General features: G+C 39.4%; 1 protein-coding gene across 2 annotated transcripts in view; it reads left to right on the forward strand.

Moving 5' to 3' along the window:
• VPS35 (VPS35 retromer complex component) overlaps nucleotides 1-12,650 on the forward strand; it is a 31,566-nt gene extending 18,916 nt beyond the window's left edge. The window contains exons 11-17 of one of the 2 annotated variants that reach the window (XM_036088257.2): nucleotides 985-1,192; nucleotides 1,606-1,761; nucleotides 3,678-3,800; nucleotides 5,814-5,993; nucleotides 6,499-6,738; nucleotides 7,227-7,370; nucleotides 12,384-12,650. In XM_036088257.2, the coding sequence (XP_035944150.1) occupies nucleotides 985-1,192; nucleotides 1,606-1,761; nucleotides 3,678-3,800; nucleotides 5,814-5,993; nucleotides 6,499-6,738; nucleotides 7,227-7,370; nucleotides 12,384-12,443 (1,111 nt within the window). In that variant the 3' untranslated portion in view covers nucleotides 12,444-12,650. Of the gene's footprint in view, nucleotides 1-984; nucleotides 1,193-1,605; nucleotides 1,762-3,677; nucleotides 3,801-5,813; nucleotides 5,994-6,498; nucleotides 6,739-7,226; nucleotides 7,371-8,029; nucleotides 8,498-12,383 lie in introns of those variants that run through there. The other variant, XM_036088256.2, reaches the window with a different exon arrangement.
• The last annotated feature ends 907 nt before the right edge of the window (nucleotides 12,651-13,557 follow it).

Consider the following 13,557-nt stretch of genomic DNA (forward strand, 5'->3'; position numbering starts at 1 on the left):
AGCTTTGATTTTGATACCATCAAAGTATTTTGTTGCCTAGCTGGGAGCCTCAACTCTGCTGTCCTAGTCTGTGGCATCCTCTAGTGGCCACTGTGTGCAATTCTGATCCCTTTACCTTTTCCCCGGCAGTCCCCTTACTGTCCTGTCCTGCACCGCATCTGAACATGGGGTCAAGCCAGCCCCTCTCCCCTTACCCTTATTATTCATAATTTTACCTCATATAATCTTTTTCTTTTTCCTCTCCCTTCTTGTGGTTTAGCCGCATCAGGAAGATTTCTTATTTTCCTTTACCTCTTTTTATTCACCATCGCCCCTTCTTTTGGTTACTTCCACTTTTGTGAACTGAAAAATTCCAGATTTGAGAGAAAATTAAATTATGTATCTGTATCTTCCCCCACCAAGTAAGTTTTAAAGTAAAATCAGACAAAGAATTAGAAATCCCAACCGGTATAGGTCTTATAAATACCCCAGGTATGCCTCATCTCCACAGAATGCTCCTATAGGCTACCTTAAATTCAGCCTGCTTTTCCTTGATCACCAACATCTGATGGAGAAGAAGCAGGTTTTTTTTCTATTTTGTGGAGTTGCTGGCTTTGCATAGATTTTTTTTCTCCCTACTTATTTTCATCATGAATATACAGTATTTATTGGCTGTCCAGGAACTTAACTACCACTTAAAATACTTTCCTGAAAATGTCAAATGCTAGACAGTCATTTTACCTCCAGCTGTACAACCTTTTCGATGTTGTTACATCTTATTTTGTATTAATAGAACATTAAGAGATGAGTACATGTTTGTATTTAAATAGGCATCTTTATCTTCTCAGAAAGAGGTTATCGGAGTATGTTGAGATGGTGTAATCCACCTGACCTATTTCCTTTAATGTACAAATGAAAATTTTCAAGTTTTTATGCAATTAGTGTATTTGTATATGTAGAAAGTTAATTTTACTCATTAAAGGGCTGTTGTTTTTCTTTTTGTAGTATTGCTACCAGTAGTGCAGTTTCAAAGGAGCTCACCAGACTTTTGAAGATACCTGTTGACACTTACAACAACATTTTAACAGTCTTGAAATTAAAACATTTTCACCCACTTTTTGAGTACTTTGACTATGAGTCCAGAAAGAGCATGAGTTGTTACGTGCTTAGTAATGTTCTGGATTATAACACAGAAATTGTTTCTCAAGACCAGGTAAGAGCATACCAACATGCTATATATATTAGGAAAACAGAGACAACATAGTAATGATTTTAGATCTTGAGACTCACACATGAAATGGGAGAAGAGGGTAATTTAATACTAAAAAAAGGTTACAATGAGCTTACTCATCATTACTCTAAATTAGAAATTAGAGGTTTATAAAGAAGAAATTATAGAACTATAATCCCACCGGAAAGAGAATAACTACTATTAATTAATTTTTGGTGCATCTCTTTCCAGACTCTTATCTATATGTGTATCAGCATACATAAACTTTCTTAAAATAAAAGGAATTATGTTATTAATACTGTTTGGTAACTTTACACAGCTGGAAACACTTTTGACAGTGACTTTATATGCTGATGGTTTCACTTCAGTGGGTTTCTGCATCTCTCATGTTACAGGTGGATTCCATAATGAATTTGGTATCCACGCTGATTCAGGATCAGCCGGATCAGCCCATAGAAGACCCTGATCCTGAAGACTTTGCTGATGAGCAGAGCCTTGTGGGCAGGTTCATTCATCTTCTGCGGTCTGAGGACCCTGACCAGCAGTACTTGGTATGAGTTAACTCAGTTATCATACACCTTCATAGCTCCTAGTGAAATCCCATGTAGATGTGCCTCAAATGGTCTGATGCAGCTGTGGTCTTAGAAGGTTTTGAAAAAATTGCAACTGAATAAGAGATAAGTGACATTCATGGACTTTCACTTTATATAGAAAAGCATAATTGTGAGCTTATGGGAAACAAGTTGGTTGCTCTAGTTTCTTTGAAGACTTCTTAAGAATTGCAGAAAACCTGTATTCCTTTATTGGGTGTTCAGTACTCATTCCATGTTCATTTTCTTTTTGAACTATGCTGCTGCTTTTAGAATTGTCCAGTTGTTTATCATAATAAAATTTAAAGTATAAGCAACAATCCTTATCTTCAGTTGTATTTATGTTTCCAAGGTTTGAAAATATAAGTTGTATGTGTTTGTCACATTGAAAATATGTGAAAAGACTTTAAAATTCAAATTGTCTTTTTTTAACCCCTTTTTCATGGCAAAGAACAATCAGTTAAGGTTTTCCCTTTCTTTATCATTAATCTCAATAAATCTTTGTGAAATGAATAACATGTTGCCTGAGTAGGAATGTTGGTGACTGATCTGGATGATTTATTTTAATGAAAGGTAGCACAGATGGCAGTCTAATTATTCTTTGGGCAAAGTGTAGTTTAACTGTTGTTGGATTCATAGGCTGTTAGACTGATATAATGAGGAACATTTTTATTTGAGGTTGAGTCCTGACTTTCTCCTTCTGGTGACTTCCTTTGTTATAGTTGACACTCTTGTACTCCTTCATAAGCAGGGTGAAAAAGAAGCTGACTTCTGTTGGCAGTGTGATAGTCCTTGCCTTGCCTTACTGATAAACATTCTGGGCACTCTGGTGTCACACTTGGTGCACTGTGTGTGATCTGTACACAGTGACTGGCTGATTGTTCAGATATTTTAACTGATTCCCTTACGTTTCTGTGTCTCACATAACACACATGCCTACATGTGTTTTCTTTTTTTGTTGCATTCCTAATGTATTAGTAGGAAGTATGCCTTCCACATGTAGCCAGTTGATTATATCTATGCATCGAGAGACCTTTAAGGGAGAATCATTAGCTCTGATTTCCCCAAGGGGGAATGCATTCTCTTATCTGTCTATTATATCAGAGAAATTCACAAAACCTGAATATGTCACACATTGTGTCACACATATTAAAAAGTATTTCATGAATTCTTGTGGTTTTTCTTAAACAACCTGACGTTTATTTCAGAGTGGCTCTTTTAAAGTATATTGCCATTTCCTTTTACTTTAATGGTCTTTTTTTCCTGAATCGGGAGGTAAGACATACCAGCAATACGCACATAGCTGCTTTGCATCCTAGTAATAGCCAGCATTTTCTGAGGCCTTGCACCCTTGCCTTGTGTCAGGTACTGGTAACTCTTCACACGTACTACTTGATCTTCCCAACAAGAACAAACACCACCACTGCATTTTTCAGATGAAACTTTTATAGCTAAGAGAAGGTAAATAATTTGCTCAGGGTCACTCAGGTAATAGGTGTTAGAATCTACTTTTAAATATAAGTCTGTCTTCAGAGCCTGCAATCTTTATCAGCATAGCAGACTTTGTACATGTGTGTGTGAAAATATGTTAATATCTGTCTCTGACCCTGACTAGTTGTGTTACCTTGGGCACATTATGCAGCCTCTTTGAACCTCAGCCTTCATTTTTGAAATGGGGTTGCTCTCTGTCTTGGTTGTGATGTCGATTATATTGACTCCGTGAGATAATGTAAAGCATCTACTATAAAGCCTGGTACATCAGATGTAGTCAAAAATGGTAGCAATGACAATGATTAGAGCCCTCATTTAATTTTATAAATGATTAATCATAGTGCAGGAAAGATTAATGTTTTGGGGGGATTTTTTTTTTTTGTCAGATTTTAAACACAGCACGAAAACATTTTGGAGCTGGTGGAAATCAGCGGATTCGCTTCACACTGCCGCCCTTGGTGTTTGCAGCTTACCAGCTGGCATTCCGCTACAAAGAGAATTCTAAAGTGGTGGGTTTACTTTTAAGTATGTCACTACTTTTTTCCTTCTCTTGTGTGTGTGTTCTTTATTATAGAAAATTTCAAACATATACAAAAATAGACAATGGTATTGCATGTACTAGCTAAGGGATCACATAAAAACACTTAGAAATGAAAGATTAAAACAGTTGATTTATGCCAAAAGTTTTCCTGTATTTAAAGATTACTTGAAGGGCACCTGGATGGCTCAGATGGTTGGGCCTTCGGCTCAGGTCATGATCTCGGGTCCTGGAATCGAGCCCTACGTCGGGGAGGGGGTGTGGAGCGGGGAGTCTGCTTCTCCCTCTCCCTCTCCCCTGATCATACGTGTACTCTTTCTTTCTGTGTCTCAAATGAATAAATTTTTAAAAAGTCTTAAAAAAAAATAAAGATTACTTGTGAGACATTGATAAGTTTATGACAAAATTGGCTCAGAGTGCTTTAGTTTAAGAATGATTTTACTTTCTTAGAGTCTTTACCAATTCTAAAGTGATACAGTAATTTCATGTAGAGGTTACAAGTACATAACAGGTGAGATCTAATTCAAGGTAGTTTTGCCTCATGAAGGGGCCTAGCATTGCATTATAACCTCTCTCTAAAAGCCTGAAAACGAATAATTTTATGAATTGTGTATATTTTTTATGCACTTATTCCTTAAGCAGAATCATGGCTTAAATCTTTAATAGTTTTATAGAAAATACTTCAATCTGATGTACCTGAAAGTTGGACAGTCAGGTTAGTGTTAACAAATAAACCTCAGTGAACTTACTTTTCCAGTAGTGGAGAAACAAGATTTATTCAGTATACCTGCCAGCCTGACATAGCAGCTTTTGGCCAGTTTTTATTATGACACCTGCTCTTTTAGTCACTTTTCCAGCATTCTATGTATAGATTTTGGTGAATGTAACAATGGAAATAGCAACTAGCATTCACTATGTGGCATATAGTATGCCAAAGACTATCTATATACTTGGATTATTGCATTTAATCCTTGTAGCAAGTCTATGACGATTACCGTCTTTTAAAAATGTAAAGAACTGATTGCTTTAATAAGAAATTTGGATGGTCAAACATGGATAAAATACTTAACCTCACTAGTAATTACAACAGTGAACTTCTGTTTTAGAAATCAAACTGGTAAAGAGAAAAGAAAAAGGTTTGCGATGGCAGTGGTGTAATGAGAATTCATTCTCATCTAGTAATGATGGGCATGTAAAATACTACAGTCTTTCTAAAAAACTGGCAGTATGTAAGTAGGGCCTTAAAAGAACTAATAAGTCCACTTCTGAGGATTTATACTGAGGAAATAATGAGGGATTCAGTAAAACTTCGTGTGTATAGAGCATTAGCATTCATTGTGGCATTGCAGATTATGTCCAAAAGGAAATAGTGAAGTAAATTATGCTACATCCAGTGTGTGGAATATTTTCTAGTCATTAAAGTGATTTCCAGTAGCTTAGTATCATGAGGAAAATTGTTATGACAAAATAAGTGAAGGAAAAGAAGTCTGATGCAAGTAATATGCAGCATGAACCCATTTTAACTCTTCTGGTGAGTTACTATAAAGTAGAAAACAAAACCAGACTAGAGATCCCAGTTACATCGCGTTTGCATAGGAAAAAAGAAGGTGTTAACATCAGAATGTTATTAGTGATTATTGCTGGGTGGTAGATTTAGGGATGATTTCAGGTTTTAAAATTCATTTATTTTCCTACTTCTGTCCAGTTGGGGTGTGTGTTGATTTTCTGATGAGAAAAAACAAAATGCCAAATATACAAAAATTACAAAGCCAGTAACCACAAAAGGATGTTTTGAGAAGATACTGTGCCTGATTCACTTGTGTGCTTCATAAATGAGACGGAGAAGGAGGACGATAACAGGAGAACCTTGAGCTCAGCTTTCCTGCTTTCCCTGTTTGTTCTATAGAAGTTTCATATAAAATGAATATTCTTGAGCAAGTTAATCTTGAAAGTAAGGTAATTTAAACTATTTTTTCTCTTTTAGGATGACAAATGGGAAAAGAAATGCCAGAAGATTTTTTCATTTGCTCACCAGACTATCAGTGCTTTGATCAAAGCAGAGCTGGCAGAATTACCCTTAAGACTTTTTCTTCAAGGGGCTCTAGCTGCTGGAGAAATTGGTTTTGAAAATCATGAAACAGTAGCATACGAATTTATGTCCCAGGTGATGGTCGTTTCTCCTTTCTGTGTTTAATCAGTTTTGCTCTGTGCAGTCACCTGTTGTAGTTACGGTGGTGGTGCACATGGATTTTTCTCTTCACTGAATTTGTGACTACCCCTTTCCTACCATCTTGGAACTCCTTCTTAATACTGTAGTCACATTGATTGGTTTGGAGCAGGAAGATGGATCAGTTACTAGGTGCTATAATGAGATTTAAGATTTCCAGGTGGGTCTTGGTCTAAGTGTTTCATGGAGCGAAAAGTTCCTTTATTAATTCAGTTTGAGAACTGTGGGTTAAACAAACGATAAAACAAGCTTCCTTGTTGCAAGTTGTCAATATCTTTCCTGTATCAGCTGTGTCTTTTGGCTCTCCAAGGTAGGGGTCAGCATGTTGTGATCTGAAGGGGGACTATGGAGCATCTCACAAGATAGGGGTTTTGCTGGGAAGGACTTTAGAAAATGCTCCAATAGATGGTAGAAAAGGTCTCTTCTGCTTCTTGTTCACCAGGCATTTTCTTTGTATGAAGATGAAATCAGTGATTCCAAAGCACAGCTGGCTGCCATCACCTTGATCATTGGTACTTTTGAGAGGATGAAGTGCTTCAGTGAAGAGAATCATGAACCTCTGAGGACTCAATGTGCACTTGCTGCATCCAAACTTCTGAAGAAACCCGATCAGGGCCGAGCTGTGAGCACCTGTGCACATCTCTTCTGGTCTGGCAGAAACACAGACAAAAATGGGGAGGAGGTAAGGAGGGAAGTCATTCCCGACCATGTTATAGGAAAGGGGATCGTTAGCAGGGAATAGCTGCCATGGCCCTCGTGTACTAGAGGTGAAACGTTTGGAGGAAGAAAGAAACACTGGAGAAAGAAAATTGCTTTGTTTATTAAAAGAAATGAAATGGACAGTAATGTGTAATGTGTAGTTACATCCTGTGGTGAAGCCCCACTTTGAGGATATCGTAATACAGCAAGTTTATACCACTGCCTTTAAAAAGTATACATAATAAATATAAAACATTTTACATATAAACATATAAAACAAATTATATTTGTAAAGTATAGCTGTTTGCTTAAAAAAAAAAAAAAAAAAGATTTAAATTTGTTGTATGCCCTAAGAGCCACTGTAGGGTTATGTTTATTTCTTGTGTGAAGTGGGACATTTGTAATTCAATAATCTCTTCAATACTCCACCCACCCACCCCACCGCCCAATCCCCTCGCCCTTTTATTCTAGCTTCATGGAGGCAAGAGGGTAATGGAGTGCCTAAAGAAAGCTCTGAAAATAGCAAATCAGTGCATGGACCCCTCTTTACAAGTGCAACTTTTTATAGAAATCCTGAACAGATATATCTATTTTTATGAAAAGGAAAATGATGCGGTAAGTAAACTATAATAAAATATTGTTAGTGAACTAATATTTTCCCTTCCTGCTCTTCAGAGGTTTGATGCATAGAAGTTTATCATCTTGATACTTTCTTTTTTGTTTATAAGGGTCAGAGTTTGGAGAATGCACCTACTAGTCTCTTTCATTCCTAGTATCCTTTTCTGTCTATAGATGCATCTCTCTAAGGGAAGAACTCATTATCTGCAAGAAAATTCTCATCTCTTTTGTTCATGAATATTTTATAAAAACAGTCACTGTTGAAAAACACAGAATAATTTACAAATATAGTAGGCTGATTGGTCATCAGGTACAAGTTTAGAATAATTCCTAAATGGAATATCCTTTTAGCAATAATACAGTGTTGGTCAAGATTTATAGGTTAGATAAAATTTTGCTTTTCTTTTATTGGTTCGTGATGCTCTATTTTTTATTTTTTGGGTTTTTTTCCCTTATTGTTTTTGTTTTGTTTTATTTATTGGTGAGTTGCCAGTAGTTGTTGCTCAAACCAGGAATCATGTTTTCATCTCTCTTTTTTTATAATTACTGTGGTGACTCTTGAGAGTAACACAAGATCCTCAAAACATTTTTATTGAATTATCTTATATATGATGCATGTTTGATTATGTAACTGTACTGTACATGTTCTTTTGTAGGTCACAATTCAGGTTTTGAACCAGCTTATCCAAAAGATTCGAGAAGATCTCCCAAATCTTGAGTCCAGTGAAGAAACAGAGCAGATTAACAAACATTTTCATAACACACTGGAGCATTTGCGTTTGAGGAGGGAATCACCAGAATCTGAGGGGCCAATTTATGAAGGTCTCATCCTTTAAAAAGGAAACAGGCTCACCATAATCTTTTACATGTACATCCAGTAAGGGTTTTATTATACTAGGTTTCCCTTCCATAGATTGTGCCTTTCAGAAATGCTGAGGTAGGTTTCCTGTTCTTACCTGTGATGTGTTTTACCCAGCACCTCCGGACACTCACCTTCAGGACCTTAATAAAGTTATTCACTTCATAAGTGTTCAATCTGTCTGATCACCCCAGGTAGCATGATTGATCTGCTATTTAAAACTCATTTGGTCTGTAAAAAAAAAAAAAAAAAAAGCAAAAACAAACCACCACTTATCTTGGCTAATAATGAAGCTCTTCTTCCTTTATTCCGTTTTGTTGGTTGTGTAATTTCCTTCATTACTTGGGAGTACTAACCTGAAAGTGTGTGTCTCTTTGTTCTCTGGTCCAGTTTGAGATTAATTTAGAGGAAAGGGATACTGTATGTGAAATTCAGCTTGGGCTTTTCCCTAAATGCAAGATAAGGCCATGTGTAATATTTTCCCTAAAACTAGAATATATTAATGCATGTTTGAGAATTTTAAAACACCATGGTCAATACCAAAAGCTATATTTTGCATATTTGGACTCAATCATCCATTAAGAACCTATGTTGTCCTCTGGGCATATTTATCAAAATAATTTTGTTCTAAATAGTATAAAATAGAAAATTTGTGATCGATATAATTTATGTATAACCTTCATTATTGTAAATTTAAGGGGAAATGCATCATACAATTACGATTTTTTTTTTTTTTTTTTTTTTTGCACCAGTGGAACAATAAAGTTGCTATTAACAATTTTGGACTTTTTACCCTTTCATACTAGATGTGTAGAAGGAGCTAATAGAATGCCTGTGGTAATAGACTTACGTTACAGCACTTGCTTGTTCAGCTCTCAGTTTAAGCACTTCTTGAGCAAGGCACAATCTCCTCTTTGGTTTATACCCATCTGCTTTCCTTGGCCTTATCCTGTTCTCCTAGGCATGGTGTCCACGTAAACTCTCAGAAGGCTCATTTAACAAATTATCCCAAAACTTAGTGTCTTGAAGCAGCAAACCGTTACGTCATGGTTTTCTGGCTTAGGAATTTGGGAGCAGCTTAGCTGGTGGTTCTGGCTTGGCGTGTCTCACGATTCTGGCTGTAGCTATAGCCATTTGAAGGTGTGAGTGAAGCTGGCTTCCAAGCTCATTCACATGCCCGTTACCTGGAGGCCTCTGTTCCTCTCCTTGTAGGCCTTTACAAGGGTAGCTTGAGGGTCCTCATGACATAGCAGCTGGCTTCCCCAGAGTGACCCATACGAGAGAGGGCAAGGAGGCAGCCACATGCCTTTTTATGACCTGACCTTGGAAGTGACATACTGTTGTTTTTGCCTTATTCTGTTAGAAGGGAGTCACTAAGTCTAGCTCATGCTCGATGGTAAGAGGAATTCAGCTCCACCTCTTGAAGTGAGAAGTTGCAAATTTATGGGCATTTTCAAATGACCACCTCACTTAACACCTCACCATCTGTCTCCCCCCCCCCCCCCATTGATAGATGTGTAGCACTTGTTAGATACTATGGTCTGAATGTTTGTGTCCTCCCACCCCCCCCCCCAGGCCCCCAAATTCATATTGAAATCCTAACCCCCAAAGATGTTGAGTGGTGCGGCCTTTGGAAGGTGCCTAGGTCGTGAGGGTAGAATCTCATGAATGGGATTAGTGTCTTTATAAAAGAGCCCCCAGAGAGTTTGCATGCCCCTTTCTACTTCGTGAGGACACGGAGGTTGGCAGTAAGCAACCTGGGGAAGGGCCCTCACTCAGCCAGGCTAGTGCCTTGCTCTTGGACTTAACAGCTTCTAGAACTGTGAGAAATAAACTTCTGTTATAAGCTACTCAGTCTATGGTATTTTGTTATGGCAGCCTGAACAGGCATCAGGTTTTATAGGAACAAGTGTCTGTAAAGTTATAGAATTGGTACCATTAAAATCAAGTATGCTAAGCTTTTCTGTAGAACCTGATTCTAGCAAACCCTTTCTTTACTTTGCAGGTGTCACTTTGTATAAACCTGATTGTGGAATGGAAGTTGACATGTTCATTTTATGCACATGTTCTGTGAAATACAGCTGGAAGGGTAAAGATGTGACTTGAGAATACTTGAATTTAAGCTTAGAGGTAAAATAATGTTAGTGCAGGGTATAAAGTATATCATATTTTTTTGGTGAGGTGAAGAGACCAGATTTGAGAAACCAAAAATCTAATTTTTTTTTTTTTTAACCAGAGCTCTGCTAATCTTAATTTGCAGATTTGTTTATTGAACAAAACTTGAGCACCTGCTATGCCAGACACAGGCAGTGGGTATAAAGGTGAACAAGATACGCTCCCTAGCTTTGAGTATGAAGACAGACCAGCAGTAATAGAATATGATAATATTTCCAGGAGAGCATAGAAGGACTTTTGGGGGTTAGGGGTGTTGGAGTAAAGCCTGGAGAGGGTTTTATGAATCCTCATGAGACTTCAAGTCACAGGCAGTCAGCCTTTTTTTAGCCTTGTGAGGCTAATGCTTGACCTGCAGTCCCATATTTTATCGCTAGAGCCAGGCTATCAGGAGTGTTCCATGGACTGAAGCAAGTTAAACTACCTGTCTGTAATGAGAGAAATACAAAGGAAATGTGGACTAAGAATAGACACACACCAATTTGGCAGTTCTATGTCTGTTGAATCTAATGAATTAGGGCTCGTGTTTTGTATGTCTGCTCCCCTGGCCTATTTTTTCTAGTTTTTCGGTTTATCTGAAAGAAAGTGCACATGAGCAGGGGGCGGGAGGGGCAGAGGGAGAGAGAGAATCTTAAGCAGGCTCCATGCTCAGCGTGGAGCCCAACATGGGACTCAGTCTTATGACCTTGAGATCATGGCCTGAGCTGAAATCAAGAGTCAAGACGCTCAACTGACTGACCGTCGTTGGGGCGGGTCCGGAACGTGAGGGGCGGGGCGCCCTGACCGGGAACAGCGGGCGGGCGGTGAGGGGGTTGCTGGGAGTGGGCCTTGCTCGGGGAGTGAGGTGGGAGGAGTCGGGGATGGCAGGAGGTGGGGGGGTGCCGGGGAGGGGCCCCGGTGAGGGGCTCGCGCTGCGCGCTGGCTCCCATCTGCGAAAGCAGGGAGAACTGTCTTCCCAGTAAGTTGTTACTACTGTTCCCCCGCGCCCCACCCCGCCCCGCCAAAACAGGAATAATTTTGTTTCATTATGTTTTATGTTTTATCCGTGAAAGTAACATGTGCACTTGTGAAACACAATGTAGAGGGCATCAAATGGAAGTAAAATTTCTACCATATCTCCTCCTTCCTCTTTGAACATTTTGGTTTAAGTCCTTCCAGGCTTCAGACCTCTTTTTTTTAAACCCCCCCCCCCAACTCTTCCTTCCCCCACAGAACTAGACAAACAAACAAAAAAACACCGCACAGATTTGCAAAAACAAAAATGGGGTTTGGCTGTTCTAACGTATAATCTGCTTTTTCTCTCCCATGAAATAATAAATCTGGACATTTTCCCACATCCATATGGAATACAGATCACCATTATTATCTTTAATGATACCGTTTTCCCATCATATGGATGAACATATTTGCCCAATCTGTTTCTTTTTTTTTTTTTTTTAAAGATTTTATTTATTTATTTGAGAGAGAGAGAATGAGAGAGAGAGCACATGAGAGGGGGGAGGGTCAGAGGGAGGAGCAGACTCCCTGCAGAGCAGGGAGCCCGATGCGGGACTCGATCCCAGGGACTCCAGGATCATGACCTGAGCCGAAGGCAGTCGCTTAACCAACTGAGCCACCCAGGCGCCCACCCCAATCTGTTTCTAAGAAACTCTGTTTCTAAATTTTGTTTGGTTTTGCTTGTGTATCTTTGCTCACCTGTCCCACAATTTCCTCAGGAGAAACAAATGGAAGCAGAATTGCTGGGGCAAAAGGGATGCACAGTTACTATTTTATTTTATAACACGTTGCCAGGTTGCCTCTAGAAAAGTTGTTCTAATTTACCACTGAACCAGCCACTTACACATTTTTCACAGTGGTGTGGAACTGAATAAAGGAAACTTCATTTAAAATAGAGGCATGAGACCAGAAGGGGAGTGCTCACCCCCTACCAACTCCAGGGCAATTGCAGATCCCAGCTCATACCTTGCATTTTCCAACAGGAAGAAGCCTACTTTACGACCCCAGCAAGCAGGAAGATTTTTCTCCTTGCCCAACAATAGCCCAGCCAAGGAGAAATTCATCACGTTTCTCACTTTCCTCCAATGGACTTTTGTTCAAAGCCACCCGCGCCCCCCCCCCAACTTCCCTTTTTTCCCTATAACGTTCCTGTCCTTTGTTCTCCGGACGTGTGGGTGGTTTTGCTGTAGCTTTCATGTCTGAATTGCAATTCCTCTGCCATTTCTGAATAAATCCATTTTGCTGGTAAAGTAACTGGCTGCTTTATTTTCAAGGTTGACAGTAGGTAGTCAGTAGGTAGTTTGGTTTCCTAAAGCTCCTTACCTCTCACCTGGGCTCCTTTGTTTCTCTAGCACAGAAATTCCTTCCCTGTGGGGAACTGGCTCAGGATAGAATACCTGTTGGGACTACAGGATTGTCATGGGGGAGACACAGCCTTTCCCCAGAGAGAATAATGGTCCCTTAGGGAGGGGGAGGAGGTTGGGAGACTGCACCTTAACCCTTTTATCTCCTGGGTTGGGGCAGAATCAGGTCGCTCCTCCCTGAGGTTTGGGTGGGGGTGTGTGTGTGTGTGTAGGGTGTGTGTGTGTGTGTAGGGGGGATGTGTATAAATTATGCAGATGGTAGCTGCTTTGTCTGTCCTGTTATTTGCTTCTTGCAGACCAGTTTGTTCTGGTGGCGGGAAAAGCAACCCAATGCCATGGATACAAATTCCAAATTCTTGGATTGCAGAGCAGGGATGGGCCCTTGGGGGTTACTCTCTGCAGTGACCCTCAAGCTTTTCTTTCTTTTTCTTTCTTCTTCTTTCTTTCTTTCCTTTCTTTTTTTTTTTTTTTTTTTTTAAGATTTTTAATTTATCTTAGAGAGTGTGTGTGTGCATGGGTTGGGGGGGGGCAGAGGGAGAAAGTCTGAAGCAGACTCCTTGCTGAGCACAGAGCCCGAGGTGGGGCTCGATCTCACGACCCTGAGATCATGATCTGAGCTAAAACCAAGAGTTAGATGCTTAACTGACTGAGCCACCCAGCCGCCCCTCAAGTTTCTTGAATTGCAACTCACCTAGGAAATACTGTTTACATTATAACCCAGTGTACACACACACACACACTACACACATGTGCATGTACACACATATTGGTGAGGAAACAGTTTAACAAAAAT

The sequence above is a fragment of the Halichoerus grypus genome, chromosome 15, assembly GCF_964656455.1.
Source record: "Halichoerus grypus chromosome 15, mHalGry1.hap1.1, whole genome shotgun sequence".
Lineage (NCBI taxonomy): Eukaryota > Metazoa > Chordata > Mammalia > Carnivora > Phocidae > Halichoerus > Halichoerus grypus.